This window comes from Manacus vitellinus, unplaced genomic scaffold, assembly GCF_001715985.3.
Source record: "Manacus vitellinus isolate BGI_N305 unplaced genomic scaffold, ASM171598v3 scaffold_40_pilon, whole genome shotgun sequence".
Classification (NCBI taxonomy): Eukaryota; Metazoa; Chordata; class Aves; order Passeriformes; family Pipridae; genus Manacus; species Manacus vitellinus.
In genome coordinates this window covers 6130083-6149592 of record NW_021940541.1, presented here as the reverse complement: position 1 = coordinate 6149592, position 19510 = coordinate 6130083, and the positions used below count along the sequence as shown (strand labels likewise).

The 19510-nt window shown below is 40.5% G+C and overlaps 1 protein-coding gene across 1 annotated transcript in view; it reads right to left on the bottom strand.

The window, feature by feature from the left end:
- Positions 1–1563: 1563 nt before the first annotated feature.
- Positions 1564–19510, bottom strand: part of CACUL1 (CDK2 associated cullin domain 1) — a 37526-nt gene continuing 19579 nt past the window's right edge. The window contains exons 5-8 of the mRNA XM_018078506.1: positions 8362–8451; positions 5991–6129; positions 3174–3214; positions 1564–2065 (exon numbers count right to left, since the gene is read on the bottom strand). Coding sequence (XP_017933995.1) covers positions 2025–2065; positions 3174–3214; positions 5991–6129; positions 8362–8451 — 311 coding nt within the window. The 3' untranslated portion in view covers positions 1564–2024. The remainder of the gene's footprint in view (positions 2066–3173; positions 3215–5990; positions 6130–8361; positions 8452–19510) is intronic.

The following is a 19510-nucleotide window of genomic DNA, read 5'->3' as shown; positions in this document are numbered from 1 at the left end:
AAGGTGATAAAAAAATAAATCCATAGTAATGAAAAAAACCCAAACCCTGTAATCAAGCTGCTTTTCAAGTATGTTGATCCCCTAATGAGAGAGCTGCATTAGCCATACTACTGATTAGAACCTACATCACAAGGATTAGGACACAGACCATAGGCCTGACCTCCTGGAATTGTGTCCAGCTGGATGTCCAGCCGAGCTCACAGAAGCCTGGAGGCAGGAGGCCGATGGCTACACATGCACACCTTACAGCACTCCTCAAATCCCTGATTCTGGCTGCATCCACTGCCCCAGCCCCAGCACAGCTCCTCCCCACACAGGGGAGGTGGCACAGGAGCCACACAGTGATCTTGGACAGGTACCATAGTTTGCTGATCAACCCAGTGCAAATCTTGTGCTCAGGGAGATACCTTTTGGAGACCTCCCAGACTGGAGAATTTTGCCCACAGTGTTTCTACAAAGCACAGCATAAACCATATCTCAGTATTTCATTCAGTCTGGAATTCCCACCTCCACGTATTGCAATTGTGGAATCACAGAATATTCTGAGCTGGAAGGGACCCACAAGTCCAACTCTTGAAGCCAATGAAAAGTCAGTGAAGGGGGTTCTACCAGAGTTGGTCCCTGCATTAAACACTAATACAGATGAAACATAAAAAGGGGACAAACTTCCAAGTCACTATTAGTGATGGTGATAGGTTCAACTTTTCTTCCTTCCTCCTTAAATTCACTTCCTATTTAATGCAAGAGAAAAGTGCAACTTTGCAGCATGTTTGTTCACATCAAGTTTTTCCTCAAGAACACATTTTGCAGTAACAAAATATGGTCTATAAAGTCGCAAAGTGCTCAAGCTGAAGGCACAGAGTACAAACACATAGGAAAACAGACTTCAAAATACCAAGTAACAAAACAAGAGATAAACCAAAAATCTGGAATTGAAAACTCCCTGACAGAAGATACATTTACATGGTGTTACCGAACAAGTTATATTTTTTTTATAAAAGGAGTCTATGCAGCAGTGGGGAAAGATGTTGGAAAACTCTTTTAACCTCAGTAAAACAGTGTTTGATCCCTACATCTATGATTAATAGTCTTGTGCCAGCTATTGCTTCCTTATTTACCTGTATCAGTGATCAATATGAACTAGCAGATGTCTTAACTTTTGAGAACAAGGATTGTGTGTCAGAGCAAAAAATGATAAGAGAAGCACATTATAACCTGACCACATATTTGAGATATTCTCAAGGAGAAAAGATTCATTAGAAGATCTGGAACCACATCCAAATAAGTCCACGGAAATAATTAGCATATATGGATGTATTCAGGAAATGTAATGAATATGTAATAGAAATGTGATGAATATGATTAGTGCCATGAACATAAGCTGGTCTGTTAGGTTGCTGGTATGCATGCTTTGTGGAGCAATCCCCATGCACCCAGCACTGGTAATACAGTGATGTTGGCTTTCTAACCTACCAAATTGGTTGGAGAGTTTATTTCCCAATTTTCGGTGACAAAGGGACCAACTCTTAAAAGGTGACAATTTTTAAACTAACAAACAAATACTGCAAAATAATGTAACTTTATTCTTATTATTAAGTAGAAGCTCCAGAAAATAACTTGGAAGTTCAAAAACTAATACACTGACGTGTTAACTAGTTTTAAGAATGTCCTTAATATTAAGAAAAGAGTGCAAAAAGGATTCTTCCATTCTAATGCTTTTGGAAGCTGCTGATTTCGGCTGCCCACTTCCACTTTGAAAGGATTGTTTTTCAAGGTGCATTCCTCACAGAAGTCACAGAACATGAACTTGTTGATAGGCCAGACCAAGGAATCATGTCTTTCAAAGTCACCCCAACTGTAGCAGCAACTGACGTTGTACAAAGAAGAAAGTCCAAAACTCTTCTCTGAGGCAAAGTTCGTGTCAGAGCTTGAGTATCAGCAGTTGCCAAAGGAGGCTCCAGATACCATCTGTGCTCCTCCAGTGTCTCTTCTGGCTGGGAGTAGAAGCTGATCCAGTATATTCACTATCTGTATCCCCTGGAGCTTGCACAAGCTGATGAGCCACCTGAAATTATAGAAAAAAGTTGGAGAAATTCTCTCATATTAAACTTCCACATTATGTCCCTTGGCCCCCATTCCCCAAAAATACAGCATTGCCTGTAAAACATTAACAGTATAAAGAGAAGCTGATTTACCATATAAATGTCCATTCACTCATTTCAGCTTACAATAAGGGTTCATCACAAAACTGTCTGGCATTTTATGGTAATAAATAAAGCCAACATACTGAGCTGAAAGCACCAGAGGAAACTTGGTGGAAAGAATGCCATAAAACGAACAAAAGTTAACAACAGTCCCACAAGAGATACTATTCCCCAATCCCCAAGGCTGTTTAATGACAATCAGGGCCTTGTACTTCAATCCTAACCTAGATTGCACAGGACTAGTCTTTCCTGGCCAAATGCTTAGTCAGCACAGAAGATGAGCAGAAGACCGATGAGATGAGACCTCTGACCGACTGCACCCAAATTAGGGCTGCCTGGAGTAGAGCAACCAACTCCTCTCTGTGTCTCTTCTCCTACACTGGAGGAAATCAAGGGAACAAAGTGAAGAACCCCACAGTCAATCATGCAGCAAGAGGCTTCAGCTACAAACAGAAGAGAACTTCCCTGCTGCATGACTCCAACACTTGTACACTGCCTTTAGTAACCCAGGGCAGGGGATCCTGTGCTGGATCAGACACATCTCTGAGGGTTCCAAGCTGAAAAGCACAACCCTCCAAACTCTCCATTCTGTCAAGAGTCAGAAACACACATCACCCGTGGGTGATTTACAGAGGTGGACTGGCTCACAGCATTGTCTGTTATGTGTATCCTGAGCAGGCAGAGACTTGGGAGAACTACGTTCTTTTTCCTCAAGACCTCAGCTTCCACCTAAATCAAGTGGAAGTATCCAGGCCTCAGTATCCAGGATAGTGGCTGTGGGACTCTGGCAGAGCTAGCCAGACTCTAGATCCAAGAAATTTGTATTTTTCCTTGGCGTGGTCAAGGTTACACTGCAGGCAGCTCGATACACGTGGAGGTGCAGCCTCTGACACATCACCACCCTCAACACCCACAAGTCCACCACTACCTGAGTCCCCACCTGGAGGGCAGGGTCAGGGGCACACTTACTGTAAAGCTCTTCTCCAGGTCTCTTGCGTGACTGGTCACCTCTGGGAAAGAAGGGAGAGAAAGGTATTCTCATGATAACCTCAATTAAAGATGTCCCTGCTCACTGCAGGGAGGTTGGACCTTTAAATGTCCCCACCAACCCAAACCATTTGATGATTTTCAAAACAACAGCAAAATACCTCAGCACAACCATCAACTTGTAGAGATTTAGAAACAAAATGAGAACATAGTAACAATAACACTACTGCAGGATTGTCAATTTACTAAAACAAAAGGATAAGCTATATTTTGTAGATTAAATTAGCTCACCTTTTTGTTACAGATTTCATAGGATAACATGTTTGATATCATAAGATAATTTTTTAGAAAATGAAGATGAGAAAAACTGCTCATATTCAGCATGGTCTGAAGTCACACATAAAATTGTATTCCTCAATTCAAACTCCTCAACCAAACTTCATAAACTACGTAAAAAACTCTGTATCTATCAGTCTGAAAAGGTAAGATGCTCCTGGCAAAGCCCAACGATCAGACCCTAGGCAAGTCTGAGCTGACCATACTTGCTCTTTAAGCAGATTTTAGTACTTAACAGTGGTGATAAACTTCCTTCTTTAACTAGAGCCTGACATGCAATTAATGCTGCTGAAGACACCTCACTGTGCTGTGTTCCTTGTGGTTATTGTAGCAGGAAATACAGCAGCAAAAACATCACCATTTTCTGGCACAATTAAAGGAGAACAGATGACATTTAATACTAACCCAGAAGAGACTTGGCATGCTTCTTGATAAAAGAGAAAGCCTTTTTATACATCTGTATGTGTAGGAATATAACCTCAGAAAAATTCTGACAAGTCATAAACAAGCATAACCTATGTTTGTAACAGGAAGAAGCATATTACACTTTGAAATACCTTTCAAGGCAAAATGCATTTCAAATACCACTGAAAAATGCCATGTAGCAAATAAAACTGAAGTAGAGATAATATCTTTTGCCTGTGTCCCTTCAATGATGACACTCAAATCAAACACTTTCTATAACCCCCATGTTTACCAGACTGCACTGACTCACCCACAGCACAACCCTATAAAACAGACTGTGCAAAACACAGTCATCAGAGACTAAGTGCCATCCATCAGTTATTCCTCTGCAAAGTTTTAGTTTGCATTTTTATTTCCTAAAGTGAAAGCAAGCTACACAGAAACTGCAGTTACACAAAAGCATGAGCTGGGAGGGGGCAATTTTGTAAACCTACAAGCAATACCAAAACTCTCCACATGTCCAACAACCAGCAGGTCCCATCCTCCAGAAAGCCAAAAAGAAGAGTCAGAATTTAGACTCTGCAAACAATATGTGACACAGAAACCTTTACTCAGCTCTTGCCTGCGTGACTGTCCTCAAGCCCCACTCTTTTCTTTGCCCACATCTATCACACAGGACAGGAACTGTTTCCTACAAATTTGCATTAGTCCCACAGTCAAGAGAATTTTCTGCATAAAAACAGCAGTTGCTAAAATACATTCTGAGGATCCCACAAAGTCTGCAACAAGACAGCACCATGTAGGCATTTAGTCTTTGCAATGGTCAGTGTCCCTTACTACCTCTCCCAGCTTTTTATAGTCTCCTCCTTACAGAACCAGCCAAAGAACTGCACAGCCAAGCTAACAAAGCCTCTCATTTTCAGGTAACTGAAGAAAAACATTTTTGAAACCGATTGCTTTTGTGGATGTAGACTGTTACAACTTGAAACCTCATTTTTAATTCCCTAAGAACTGTGAAACTGGTGAAATGCACTTGTAAGCAGAACTATCATTAGCCACCCACAGAATTAGCAAGATTGAAAGTTAGACACAACTAAATTGTTCCTTTTTTTGTTTGGTTCTGTGCATTGTATCCTTTTGTCAGCATTATATTCCTACTCAGTTTTAAAGTGTCAAACTCCTATTTCTTGGGCCATATGCACTAGTTTTCTCAGCTCAAGCTCTTATGACTTTATTTTTATGCATATCTCTCTAAAAAATTCCTTTAGTCAACAGAAAGCCTTACAAGGAGAGTCTACACCAAACCATTTGCATTTGGGTCAACAGTAGAGCTTTGAAGCTCAATAATTTACCAAGCTTTGAAGACAGAGATTACCTCTGAGGAAAACTACGTGGGATGAAATCCAGAAATACATCTGACACTAAACACACCCACACCTAGTGGGTGTTCAAACTACAGCACCAGATTTGGAGCATTGCACAGGTAACAGGAAAGATGAAGAGCAACAGGCACTGCCCAGAGTGAACAATGAACAGTATGAACATTTTCTGCTGGGACTTTTACTGTTTGTTCTGCCTCCTTTTGCCCCTCCCAGTTCAACACTCAGAAGAGAAATGCCTATTTAAAATAGACACCTTGTCTGTACGAATAACTCTGAAAGTGGAATAAGGAGAAATCATCAACTGACATTTTCAGAAGCATCAAAAAAAACCAAAAAGGAGAGCTTATAAAAAACAAACAGCCAAAGTAAATGCTGAAGTTGAACAAGAGCATGACCAGGCAGTAGAAGCACAACCAAAACACAGGAATGCATGAACTGAAAGCAATCTGTTTCATCAAAATATTTCAAGCCTTCCAATCATCTACTTTCTGGTACCATCTGCATGGTTGTTAGTGTTCCAACACATGGAAAACAAGGCCAATATTTCATATGGATACTGAGTTGTGGAAGTTTTTTATGAACTCTTAAATTATTTCTTCAATATTTTTAGGTGTATCCATTTTTACCATTGCAGCAGCATCCAGAACAATCACTACTGAATACTAATAACTATTACCTTGTAAATCCATTCTGAATAAGCTCTCTTTGAAGTTTCTGGTCTTGAGCAGCATATTCCTGAAGCTCAGATTCCACAGCAGGGGGGAGAACATTTGGGATGAATTTGGAAAATAAAGCTGGTGCCATCTGTACCCATTCTGTAAAAAGACAGAAAGCAACAACAAAACATGTGGAAGAGATATGTTGTAAAAATTTTACTCTTTGGCAAATGTAACTTTATTTTAAATACATATCAGTATCTTGAATTAAAAGAAAGAAAAAAACCAAAACCATCCCTAAAAACCACAGAAATCGTGTCTTAAAGCAAAACAAATAATCAGGTTTAAAATCAGATGTTTACATGTAGATAAAGGAATCCACATCAAATTGAAATTCAGTTCCTGCTGCATCTCACAAGACCTTCTGAGTCTCTGGACACTCTCAAGGACAGGCAACTGAGGATCAGCAAATTCACCTTGAAAATCAGATAATTGTAGACCCTTTACTCCAGGAAACTCATTCACAAAATGTACCTGAGCCTTACTTCTAAAAAGCACAGCAGAATCATCACACAACCCTGCTTCTCCACTCTCCATTTTTAATGAAATAATGCATTTCTCTCCCTGCTCTTCCAAAGCTTAGATGAACAAATGCAATTCTAACCTGTACTAGTTCAGCTTCAGGACAGAAATGTGATTTAATTTCACTACACTGAACATTGCCTCACAGGAGCAAGACAGTTTACCTTAAAACTGCTTCACAGCTGATTATAAGAAACACAGAAGAGATGAGCAAAGCATGAAAACTGGTTTTGTAGCAACTGTATAACAAGGTCTGAGAAAAATAAATAGCCCTTAGGTATTACTGCAGCCAGACTTTCCACAGGTTGTAGCAGTTATCTTAAATCTAATCTTTACTTAGAAAAAAGGGATGCTTTTAAATTTATTCATTAAGGCACATCCCAATTCCCACATTCCTGCCCAAACTGGTGTTGTCTGTAAACCAACCGAGGGAGCACTCGACCCCTTTGTCCAGATCACTGATGGAGCTGTTAAAAAGGACTGGTCCCAGTGCTGAGCTGGAATTAGAAGAGAGTCTTTTCTGGCAACATTTGAAGCCTGACAGCTTTCAGGTACTTTCAACCTGAAGAGTAAATAAGAGAAGAGTAAGTGAAGGGCAAGCCCAGGGCCAGCAGGCACATGAGCATCCTCCTCCTGTCACTGCCTGCACAGCCAGCTCAGAGCCCTGCTGGGATCCCCAGACCTGCCTCTGGGCACAGCTGCTGCTTTCCTTCCCAGCCACGTGCTCCCAGAGCCCTGACACATCCCATGGAGCACACCCCACAGGGGAAGGGAGCAGCACCACCCAAGAGGAGCACTCGCCCGGCTGGTTCCAGAATTCACCCTCAAGAACTCGCAGCACCCAAGAACTTTTACACCCAGAAGTCTCTCCTGGGCTCTGCTGGCTGGAATGGCATTAAAGCTCCTCGGTTTTTCAAAGGCTGAGAAGTTTGAGAAGCAGGCAATTAGAGCAAATGTGTATCTGTTCAAGTGACAACCTAAAGTCAATCATCTGGGTCTTCCTGGAAGTGCTTTATCCATGCATTTTGTAAAGGGAGGGTCCACCACGTTCCTGGCTTACATGCTAAATATTGCACTAAGGACTTCTGTAAAGGATTCCCATCCTCATTTCTATCCCATAAATGGGGATTGCAAAGCAAAAATAGACTGAAGCTCAGACACAACCCTCCTCTCAGTCACACCAAGGTAAGAAGAAACTCTCAGTACTGTAAAAAAAAGGGAAGCAGGTACCATTTATTTATGGATATTTTAAACACTTCCTGTTTCTAAAAACTACTCAAACACACAGCAAAGCTCTGCTCAGTTCTCCAAAACTTACAGAACCAAAGATTTTGGTACAGAATTGATCAAAATCTGCAACACCATTTTCCCTTCAACATCATTGTTGTTGCATAAGATGTCATGATGTGTTCACAAGTTAAATTATTTCTTCCATGAAATAATACCAACCAAACAATGGCTTCACAGAAGAAAAAGTCATTCACCTCATGTCAAAGACCTGACTGTTTGAAGTGCCACTTGCAATGTAACTTCCACCATTTCCACACTCCTTTATACAGACCTGCCCTTTGTCTCCAGAGCAGAGGGTTGGGTTGGTATTTTTAAGTGTATTTGGTATTCTCATGGTACCTTGAGCAGGTCAGATGGGCAACAAGAACCAGGGCAGAACTGAGCATTATGATGGACAGAACACAACACACATTCTTCTCTTAACTGTGCATTAAATAGAGACTATACACATGTAGGAAGATACATATTTAGGGAAACATATCACAGTATGAGACTAGCACAAGCATTGTTCCTTTTTACCTGGTCGTAGTGTATACAGGCCTTTCACAATATTTGCCATGGTTGAAGGAGTTATTTGAAACGGTGTTGACTGAGCTTCCAAAAGTAAAGCTGAAACAAAATTAAGAGAATCAGCAATTTTTCTAACCAAGAAATACAGGCTCTTACACATATATTTTTCCATCAAAAACACAGTAGCTGTGCTTTTTTTGGTATCTGATGTCCTCACAAAGAAAACCATCTGAACCTGACAACTCAATTCCCTAGAGTAATAAAAGATCACCTCTAAATAGAACTATCCTGTTCAAATTATGTATGACAAAAATGTGCAATAACCCATTTTTCATCCACTGGAAGCAGTAGGAGCCGTTAGGCAAAATTCAGCAAGCAATGGCTCTAAGTATTCAGACAAAGAACTGAAGTAAACAATTTATTTTTAGATGCAGTCTCAAACTGAGGGTGTTAAACACCCGAAAATCCACAAATCCCAGCTCTACAGTATTTAGAATCTTGTACATAAAACCAAGGATGGATTGAAACTCTGTGCACACGTAGTGTAAAAACTGTAAACATCAAATAAGAAAAGCTGTTCTTTTAAACACAAATTGACAATTTAATCTCATTCTTGGTATCTTCTGCAGTAAATATTGCAATAATTGTGTCTTCTTGTGGAAAAACCTGGCAATAGCACATTTACAACTTGTACTATGCTCTAAGCTGGCCTTTATCCTGATGATGACTTATATGAGCTTTCTGAATTACAGAAACACACACACAGAGAAGTGAGAGAAGGAAGATGTGAACCAACTGCTGCCTCTCAGTTTTCATTTGTCTACAAAGGAGCTGAGCAATACAGACACCTTTCTGTACACCCACTACAGAGGAGAAATGCCTTATAATTCTACCTAAAGGGCACATCTCTTGGGCTCACATTGTAGAAATTCTGCTTTTTAAGCTTCAGAGCATCTCCAGTTCCAGCTTCAGCATCTGCCACTATGGCACTTACCATAAAAAGAAAAACCTTCAGTAGCATGTTCTTCTTTTCTGAAGGTGTTTAAGTGGCTCATGTCACAGGGAAATCAAAACAAAGTATTTTTTCTAACCTTCAAGTAATCAAAGTTGTTATATTTAACTGTTAGAGATGAATTTATTTTATGAAGAGCCATCTTAAAAGTGCTTGCTCATTTCAGCTGAAGCCTTGAGGGCGTGAGAGCCTGTGATTTGTTTTGTAATGACATATTTACAGTCCCTTCCCTAAAGATGTTTCAAACAGGCTCTTTCCTAAAGATTTTTCACACAGCCTCTTGGCAGCCAACTAAGCTACAAATCACAGAATTAAAATGGGCATAATGCTTTATAATGTGACAGTAATGCACAATCCAAACAATGTGTGTGCATATATAATATGTGTGTCTTTAGTCAGACTGTGGCTACTTCAGGTTAGGCTTCACCAAGAGATTTGCAAAGTGGCCAGAGAACTGTGAATTTGCTCTTTACATACAGACAGTAAATTAGATTCCTAACGTATGTAAAACAAATTACTTAAAACAAAACCAACTTCTTCATCACTTTAGTGCAGCTTCAGACATTACCATTTCTTATCTTGGTTTCTGCAAGTGCATACATATCCTGCTACAGTGCAAATGTAAATCACTTGCTCCTGATTTACAGTCAGTAAACACAAGCACGATAGTATATTCAACAACAATATAACAAGGTAATGGCATATATTTCCCATTTCTCAATGAAGAAAATTAAAGAAGCATACAGTGTAAACTAGCCCAGTCTACACCTTTCCCAAAAGCTGGACATCAATCTCTGCAGAAAGAATAGCACTGTTGTAGGATTTGTGTTTTCAGAACAATTCCCACAATAACAAACAAGACTCCTCTCTTTGGACAGATCCAAATGACCCCAATGCCAGGTTTAGACACAAAGATGTCAACAGATAAAAGCTGTAAAAGTGCTCTGCACACAAATTCATGTTCACCAACCCAGACACTCTATCCTGTGTTACTTCTTGAGAGAGGGTCCCTCAGACTCAAGGAATAGAAAGAGCTGTGCCACACATGCTGAAGTCACCTCTCTTGTTATTTTACAATCTCACAAAAGACTAAGACTAACAAATTCTAAGGTTTTGCCTCTTGCTTTGTTAGCATAACTAACGAGACCCTAAAAGACAGAAGTTGCACAGACTCCTACCTGCTCCCACCTGCAGCATTTACAAAGACAGAATAAACCTAAACCTCAGCTGAATGACAGTGGTAATGACACTATGATAATACCTGAACACCTCCACAGTGTTTATGAACTAACATCACATTCTACAGAGCAAGTAACTAATATGCAAAGAAGTTAATTAACCTACAAACAGTCTCAAAAATAACTCCTGGCAGAATCAAAGAAGAGAAGTGTGGATTCCCACGATGAAATGCTTTAATTGCAGAAAGATACAAGAAGCTCTGAAATGTTCTTGAGCTGAGGTAAGACACGATACCCAAAATAGCCTGAAGGATTTCTGAGGAACAGTGGATGAACTATACTGGAGTAAGTGAGGAATGAACCTGCAACACTTCAGGTACTCTGCAGTAATCGAGTTTCCCCGTTATCACACAGGAACACTGAAGAACCTCATCCTTCAACGAATGTTCAAGCTCCTTCCTAATTACAGGGGGGCACTTGGGGCAAGATCCAGGACCCCAACAGTTCCAGGAGTAGCAAAGTTCAAATTCACTTGGTCATTACTCAAGATTGACTTGCAAAAACTAACGGGTTAGCTGTTCTAAAAATCTTTTTCTATCCCTCAACATTCCTTTGAAAACAGATTTATTTGGCTTAGCAAAGATGTAACTTTTCTGGCAGGACAGCGAAACTTTCTCATGTTAATTAAACAATGGTTTTTTCCCTCCCTTTACAGTAGCTTCAAAGTAAGCTATTTTAACAAATCACACATAAGTATGACCTAAGCAGATGTGTTCAAAGCTGTAATTATTCAACAATGCACTTTAAAAAAATATAAACCATATTCCCATTAAAAGCAACTCCAGGAGCTTCCACAACTCAGGCCTTAGTCAGCTGCTGGCTCTTCAGTCTCCAAGAGAGGCAGAACCCATTGCTTAATGAAAACAAGCTCTGTGTCCCACTGTCCAAGCTGTGCTCTTTGGGCCTTCATTCTTTCAATTATTGTGCAGTAGAACAAGTTTAATGCTGCCAGGGCACTGGGCCCTCCCACAAGTGCCCGTGAGGTGCTCAGGGATGCCCAGCAGCAGCACCAGAGCTGTCAGCAGGGCACAGCCCCAGCAAACCTGGGCAGCACAGCCCCACGGGCCCTGCTGCCCTTGGGGAGGGTCAGCAGGTCACAGGCAGTCAGATCTGCCCTCTAATAAATCACCTTTCTCTCAGCTGAATTACACACAAACACTTCCACTTGGCTGGGATAAAATCACACTCCCCTTGAGGATGGTTCCTTTATCCCAACCTTTACTCTCCAATCCAGCCCATGCAAAGCACTGGCTTGGAACCCACGTGCCAAGAGCAATTAAACAGGAGGGAACTGCTACTCCTGGCACCCAAGATGTGGCTGCAGGTCTTTGGTGGTGCTGTTTGGGGCTGAGGTTTTCTGTGAGGTTGATCACGTTTTTGTGATTGTTTTTTACTGTTGTTGTTTGGCATTTGGGGGTTCTTGAGGGTTTTTTGTTGTTTTTCTTTCACCTGCTGCCTATTTTATTCTTAAAGTTACTGCTGAAGCTTGATCATATATTACCTTTTCATTACTTTAACCTAGGTACAACTCCTACGTGTTAATTATTGATCTAGAACTTCAAAAGCCTTTTGCAGGAAAAGTGACTTTCCCTTTGGCTTAACCCTCACATTTGCAGTTTCATCCACCTCCTTATGATCCTGCATTTTCATTTTCCTTTAAACAGAAGTAAAAATAGAGTTTTACTAACTTAAATTCTTTATAAGTTTGTAATGAATTAAAATGGAGATCAGAAAAAAAAAGATATAAAAAAGTTGTCTTTATTATTTATTACTAGCATTTGCCACTGGGCATTTAATAAAGCCACAGATTACTTTTAAAATATTCATTACCTAAACCAAAAGCTTTATTAAGTATCTCATGAAAATGCTACAAAACAAAAATTCTGAGTCTTAATCACATGGAAAATACTCAGTGCTGTAAAAAGAATAAATATGAGAAACAAAGCTATAAATGTAGAAATATATGCTTTTGGACTTCTATAATTGGAAAATAAGGTGGTATTCTCACGTTTATAATTTTGTGAAGACTTATTGAAATGGGAACATTATTCCTATTTCTTTGCCAAGGAGGCAGATTAACCACAATGACCATTACTTGAGACTGTATTTTCCAACTTAATCAACATGAAACAGGGAAAATAAGAAACACAGCTGCAATTTTTTAAAAATGACCTTGCTCTTCGATGAAAGGTTTACTTCAGAGACAAAATTTGCCTGCAGATTGTTACTTAAAGAATTTGAGGGTATTCTACAATACCTGGTAACAACACAGACTGTCTCCAACGTGGTTACAACACAATTAGTCTTTAGCTGTCAAATTACAGCTTCTTCAATATCAGTGATACCACCCTTACACAGGTGAGTGTGTTATTCTTGGTTATTCCAGCAGATCTGCAGAGCACAGAGGGTATAAGAAAGATCACCAGCTACAAAAGCTGTCTTATTTAGCCCTTGTGACCATCCAGGGTACCTGCTGAGGTCTAAGAAAAGGGTTGACATTAAGTGTGACAAGTTCCTACAACAGCATCCCAGCACACTCCCCAAGGGCTGGAAAAGAAGTGGAACAATAGTGCAGCTGATTTTCTCTATCAGTTATCTATGTCTACCAACATTTGCAAGGAAAGAAGGAAGGACAGGAAGGAAAACACTGGTTTTGAGGTCAGAATTGGAAATTTGAAGGGGTGGTAATAAGATTGAACTATTTGCCTATGCAAAACAAGCTAGAGATTAAACACTGAACAAAGTCACAGTACTACAGATGCACAAAAATCTTTAAAAATTACTTTTAATGAAGAACCTGAGAATAAATAGATCCCTTCTCTACATCTCACAAAAGGACTCTTTATGCTACAGAACCCTCTTGCCCCCCCAAATCTGTCAGAAGCTGGTATTTCTACAGCTTCATAGTTGAGGAAAAGGGTACATCAGTTTTTTGTTTTAGAAGAATTCTAACAGAAATCACCCTGCTTTAGGCTGGCACAAATACACTGGAATGAAGCAGTATTTTCTACTAGTGCTCTGCTACCTTGCTGCAGTTTTAAGGCCCTCAGGAAGGAATGTTCTCATTTAATTTTCCCTATCCTGACATGTAGGCTAATTGCAAAGACAGAGAGCAAGTCACTCCACAGGCCAGTAATTCTGTCTTTTTAAATGTTTATTTTTCTACCTTTTTCCCCCTGTATCATTCTTAGGCTTAAAAAGTAAGAAACAGTTTGTGAAGGTGGCAGAGTGAAGTTGTACAGATTTTCTTCTCATACTAATTTCACACACTTTTAGGAAAAAGCAAAGCAGTGTCCAGGGGCTGAGTAACATCCAATATATTACAGAAGGGCCTCAGTAATCAAACAGGACATTTTTAAACATATTGCTTCTGTCATCACAGTAGTCACTCTGTGTCTCAAAGAAAAAAAGAACAGTGATTTCAAATGCTTAAGGGCAGTTTCTATATTAAAGCTTTAGTTCAGACTAGAAAAGTGATTTTGAAGCAAATTCACCAATCATCCCCACTTACTGCTCCTTGGTTGGTATGACAGAGCTGCCTTGGAGCATATTACTTTAATTCCTTTTGGGCAAGATTGAACCAGATGTGCTTGAACTGCTGCTAACTGGAATTCTCTCCAAAGGACCAGACAGTAGCAAGTGCAAAATAAAACTCTCCAAAAGCACATAAAGGCCAATACTGGGTCCCAACACATAGGTGTTTCACCCTTTGTAGATGTGCTCCCTTTGCAGCACACCACCTGCTAATGTAGATGTAGCCTAAAGGATGCAATGAAACCTCAGCTCTTCCTGCAGGGCCCACACCTGCCAGATACCAGCCTGTGGTCATCAATCTCCTGTGGCACCAAACCTATAATGATGCTCAATGCTTTCTGTCAAAACCAACTCAGAACAGGCATTCAAGAACATGTTCACTTAAGAAAGTAACTGCTATTTTCTTATGAAACACAGTCATTAGATCTGACATGGAAACGAGAAGCACAAAGAACAACTCGAATGTCAATCTGAAGGGCAGCAGCACACAGGAAGGGTGGGGGCAATGCTTTCTGCATGGAGCTGAAAAATGAGGAGTGTTTTCTCCCCTTTTCAGGGGATTTTCTCTGCAGTTTGCATGTCAAGACAATGACAGGTTGCTTCTCACATCCAGATTGTTTGACACAGATGTCAAAATTGAAGGGGGGAAAACAAATGCCACCTCAAGCAGAGTAAGTGTCAATCCAATCCATCTTTTTCTTGTCTATCTCTGCTGAAGGGTGAGGCATAGGGAGTGAATAAAAAAACCCAGCACACATCAAAATAAACCCTGTGGTCTCTTGTAGCTGTACAGTCAGGCCATGAACCTGGCATCAATCACAGTCCTCTCAGCCTTTTACACTGCTCTTCTCAAACAGAGAATTCTGTATTCACAAACAAAGGCTGGATATGGAATTTATTAACAAAAGGCATTGTGTCATAGTAGCACAGCCAAAGAGATGAGGGTCCCTTCCTTCACTGACATCAACAGGCTTCTGGAGGTCAACACAATAAACACACATCTGCTAAATATGTAGGGCTGGGTGCCCACAGAGCAACACACTCCTGCTTACCCACTGCACCAACAGGAAAATCCCTGCTCAAGAAACATGTTCCCTGCTACATTTATCAACCTCTAACTAGATTCATCCTCTATGATTTTGCATTAGATTTCTACCTTCTTAACTGAAAAGGACAGTTGGGCAACTTCATTGTTAGGAGATGCTGGCAATCTTTTCCAACTTTCACATTTTCTGATGCTTTTTAGAAAGCAGCAACACAGTAGAAATATCCTTCCTGATGTCTTTATAAAGGAAAAGCTTTTCCAACACAAACAGTCCTCTGTTGAACTTTAATACCCCTCCAATAAAAAATAAAAATTAAGAAAATAGAACAGGATCTCTTCATCTCATCTGAATCCAAATGACCTAACTAGAAAGGAACAAAGCTGTCATATGCAAGAATCTTCAGAGGAAAAACTCTCTGTGTAAGTAACCAGAAACTGCTAACTTAATGAAGTAGACTGTGAGTGGTCTCCCTCCTTCAGACTTTTTTCAAAGAATTTTTTCTTGGAAAACCATGAGAAAAACTTCTGAAAAAGAGAAAAATATATCTGTGATCTATTTTTACACTGTGTTTTAGCTCTGAACTCACACAAGCACTGACATGGAGAACTACATTAAGCAATTGCCTATGTACTGTTAGGATCTACCCAGGGTAGCACTCTGTATGCTCAGGCTTCAGTAGCTAATCCTGTAATCACCCCAGTCAACAGGAACAAACTCAGAAGTGCTGAAGAAAGCAGTTTTCCCTCTGATAAAGTTCACCTGACTTCCTAGTTGAGTAACTACTGTACAGAAGTGCAGGCAGATGCTTCTTTGGGAAGAACCATCTTGTACTGAATGGTGTTTACCAGCAGATTGCTCTTACAAGAGTAAATACCACTTCCTGCACTCAAAATACTACTGTAAAAGGAAAGAAACAGCTCCTACACAGACATAGGAATGGCTGAAGTGCTACAGTGATGTGCTAAGGCTACCACTTATCTGGAAGTACCATAATCCATCTGATACATCCTTACTTCCCCCACAACACTACTGTCAGCAAAGAATTAGTAGAACACTCTACTCAGGCTGCCCTCTAAAACAGCTTCCAACTACATGACCAGTTTTAGCTACTGTTGCTTTTTTCTCAGTATGGAGGTGCTGAGCTCCTCATCAATCTGCCCGGGCAGGACTCCAGCCTGGAACTCTTCAATTTTCAGGAAGAGAACAGGGATAATTGCAAAATCTCATAATTAGAAACCAAGTGATCCACCCAGGAGACACAACAGTGCACTGTTAATAGCTTTGCCTTCTGTCAGAGCCAAAAGCAACCTTGTTTTGGGCACTAAGCTGCCAATATCCAAAAAGAGAAGAATAGCAGCTACTTGTAAATACTCTCTGCCATTGCATTTTTACCTACTGCAAGTACTAGAAGTAGAGTTTCAGGAGTTGTTATTCACTTTCATGTAGTAGTTGCCATTTTGCTAGACAAGATTAAACAGGCAGGATGTTTCCAGGGCATGGAGATTACAGGGCAGGACTACCAGAAGAGACAGTGGCTACATAAGGAGAAAACACACCTATTTCTGAGTTTTTCTGGTTATAAGTCACCTAATGCAGTAGGTGGAATTAGGTGTAGCAGGAACAAAGACAACACTCTCCACCACCCCTTCCCTAGTGACATGGGGATATTATTTGCATCCTCCCCTACTGCCAGGGCTCATTTCTGAAGCTCCTTATAAACAAGATGCTGTATCTTTGCTTGTTACATTCAGTTATGTAGTTCTGCACACAGCAACTTCTCCCAAGCATTGAATACAGCAGTCTTATTTACAAGAGCCAGCTTTGCCTTTGTAAGGAAAATAATCAGGTTATATTCACTTAGTTCAAATGTACCCTGTTTAATTTGAAGAGCGTTGACTTGATAAGTATGTGTGAGGGCAAAAGTGTTTCACAAACACAACCATGTTCATGAATCTGTGCATGGTATAATTTTTGTTATATATTTACTTTATCTGATGAGATGCAGTCTAGATAGGAGAGAGCTGATTTAAAAAAATTTCCTCTATCAAAACCAAAGTGGAACCAATCAGCATTTGTGCAGGAAAAACCTGCCCAAGTAATGTTCACTCAGGCAGTGTTTCCCCTGTAAGTAATGAACTCACACTTCACTCTATTTTTTGCATCTCAGTGCTCAGAGAAGTGCTCCCAGCAGAGACCATGGTAGCAGGCACTCATCCTGCCCCTCCCTGCCTTCAGCCCCCCAGCACAGGCACCAGGGCTCACTCAGCCTGGGGGGCTTTGGGCAAGATCAACACTAAGGAACACATCTGTGTTGCACTGCCCTTCTGACTTCTTTTGTTTCTCTGTCTTTTTGAAGTGGAGCAGGAACTTTTTCAAAAATCAGATGAACCTGAAATGTACTTACAGTCCTTCCTGACCACAGCTTCAAACAGAAATGCCAGCTTTCAGGTTCTGAGAGAATGACAAGCTCCTGTAAACAAAATCCACTTTGCACAGAAAAACATAGCAACTAATTTCAAGAGCAAGAGCAGATGTTACTCTTATCCTCCAGTCTAGATCACAAATGGATTAAGCCAATTTTGTAATTTGTTTTTTCGAGCAGAGGGAAGGCATGCTTCTCCTCTCACTGAAGTGGCAGTTGCAGCACCTCTTTAAAAAACAGCCCCAGGATTCCATTTCTCTCTACAGATCATACTTTCCTTGACTTTAATTTCCTAATCAGATCCATTCATAACAGTATTTTTTCCTCCTCAGAACGCAGAAACTCTTTTTTGCTCAACCAAATCTGTATCAAACATCAGGAAACAGCACCACAGACTGACATTGGGAAGTAAAGTAAATAACAAACACTGACTTACATCCTATTTTCATAGAGCCCTTACACTTCCGAAACTGAAGGTAATATTCTGATCTATTATGATCTGAATTTCAGCAAGCCACAAATAACAGTTGAGAATGGTAGAAAATAATACAACACAAACTTTTTCAGCACTTCTACAGTACTATATCATGTGCTAGGTGTCTTCAATTATTTCCCAGGAATCTGTTAGCAAGTTTAGAATTTTACTTAGGCATTCTTTAACTCAATTTAAAGATCCTCTTATCCAAGATTTAACCAATTCAGATCACAGTTAGTTCATACCTGTCAGTATTTATCGTCTTACTTTGGAGTAAGATAAAACCTAAATAACTTAGTTTTAATAAATTGACAGACTGAAATGAATCCAAGGAAGTCACTCATTAAACAAGAAACTCCATACACAGCAACAGACAGTGACATCTTACTTTTATTTTTCAGTGTTTTCTTTTCATTTTACTTCTGCAATTAACAGAGCTGGGAAGAAGTATTTCTGATTTCACACATACACACACCACCACAGGTCTTTTCCTTTCAACAGTTCATCTGCAATTTCTATTGGAATATGCTATTATCATCACAAAGTTAATTACATAGCAACAGACATCTGACATCACTTATGTCAGAGGTTTGACCAGCATTACCTTTGCACTGGCACTGGGGAAAAAAAAGAATTCTTTGTCTGAAAAATGCACACACGAAAGTTATTTAATTTTAAGGCAATATCATCTGAATTTTCCATGATCCTGTTGCAACAATGATCTTACTGGGTTTCATGACACTGTTAACTCTCTTTGGCACAAAATAAAATGTGAGGCCCATGGCTGGGGATTCCTCATGGTTCTGCTATTTCCAAGGATCTGATCTGCTACCCAGCTAAAAACTCTTAGCAACACCTTTCCACATGGCAAGAACAAGGTGGCATCAGAGCTCATGATCTCACAACATTTTAGGGTATCAGGCTCCCTGACCTTGTAGTCACTTTGTTTACCCATCCCTCTCCCAGGATGTCAACTCTCAGTGACCCTAAAACACAGAGTAAAGTGTGTGCCCTCACTGGAGAGAGCAGGGCATTACCACCCAAGGAAAGACAAAAGGAGAAATATCCTCCACTCCAATGGCTCTGCTGCTTTGCCACCTGCCCTCTGGAGGGGCACAGCAGCCCATCCACAGGTCCCTGTGCTCACACAAGCACCCCCAGCAGCGGCAGGGGGAAGGTAAACTCTGGCTCACCACAGCAGTCACACTGCCCGGTAAGTGCTCCCGTGGGTATCATTTGAAGCACATTAAATTTGCATTAACCCATTAACTTAGGAACTGCTGTCAGCATGATGCAGTTCAGAGAAGAGCAGCGAGGCTGGGGAAGGGACTGGAGCACAAGTGCTGTGAGGAGAGGCTGAGGGAGCTGGGGGGGCTCAGCCTGGAGAAGAGGAGGCTCAGGGGAGACCTCCTCACTCTCTGCAACTCCCTG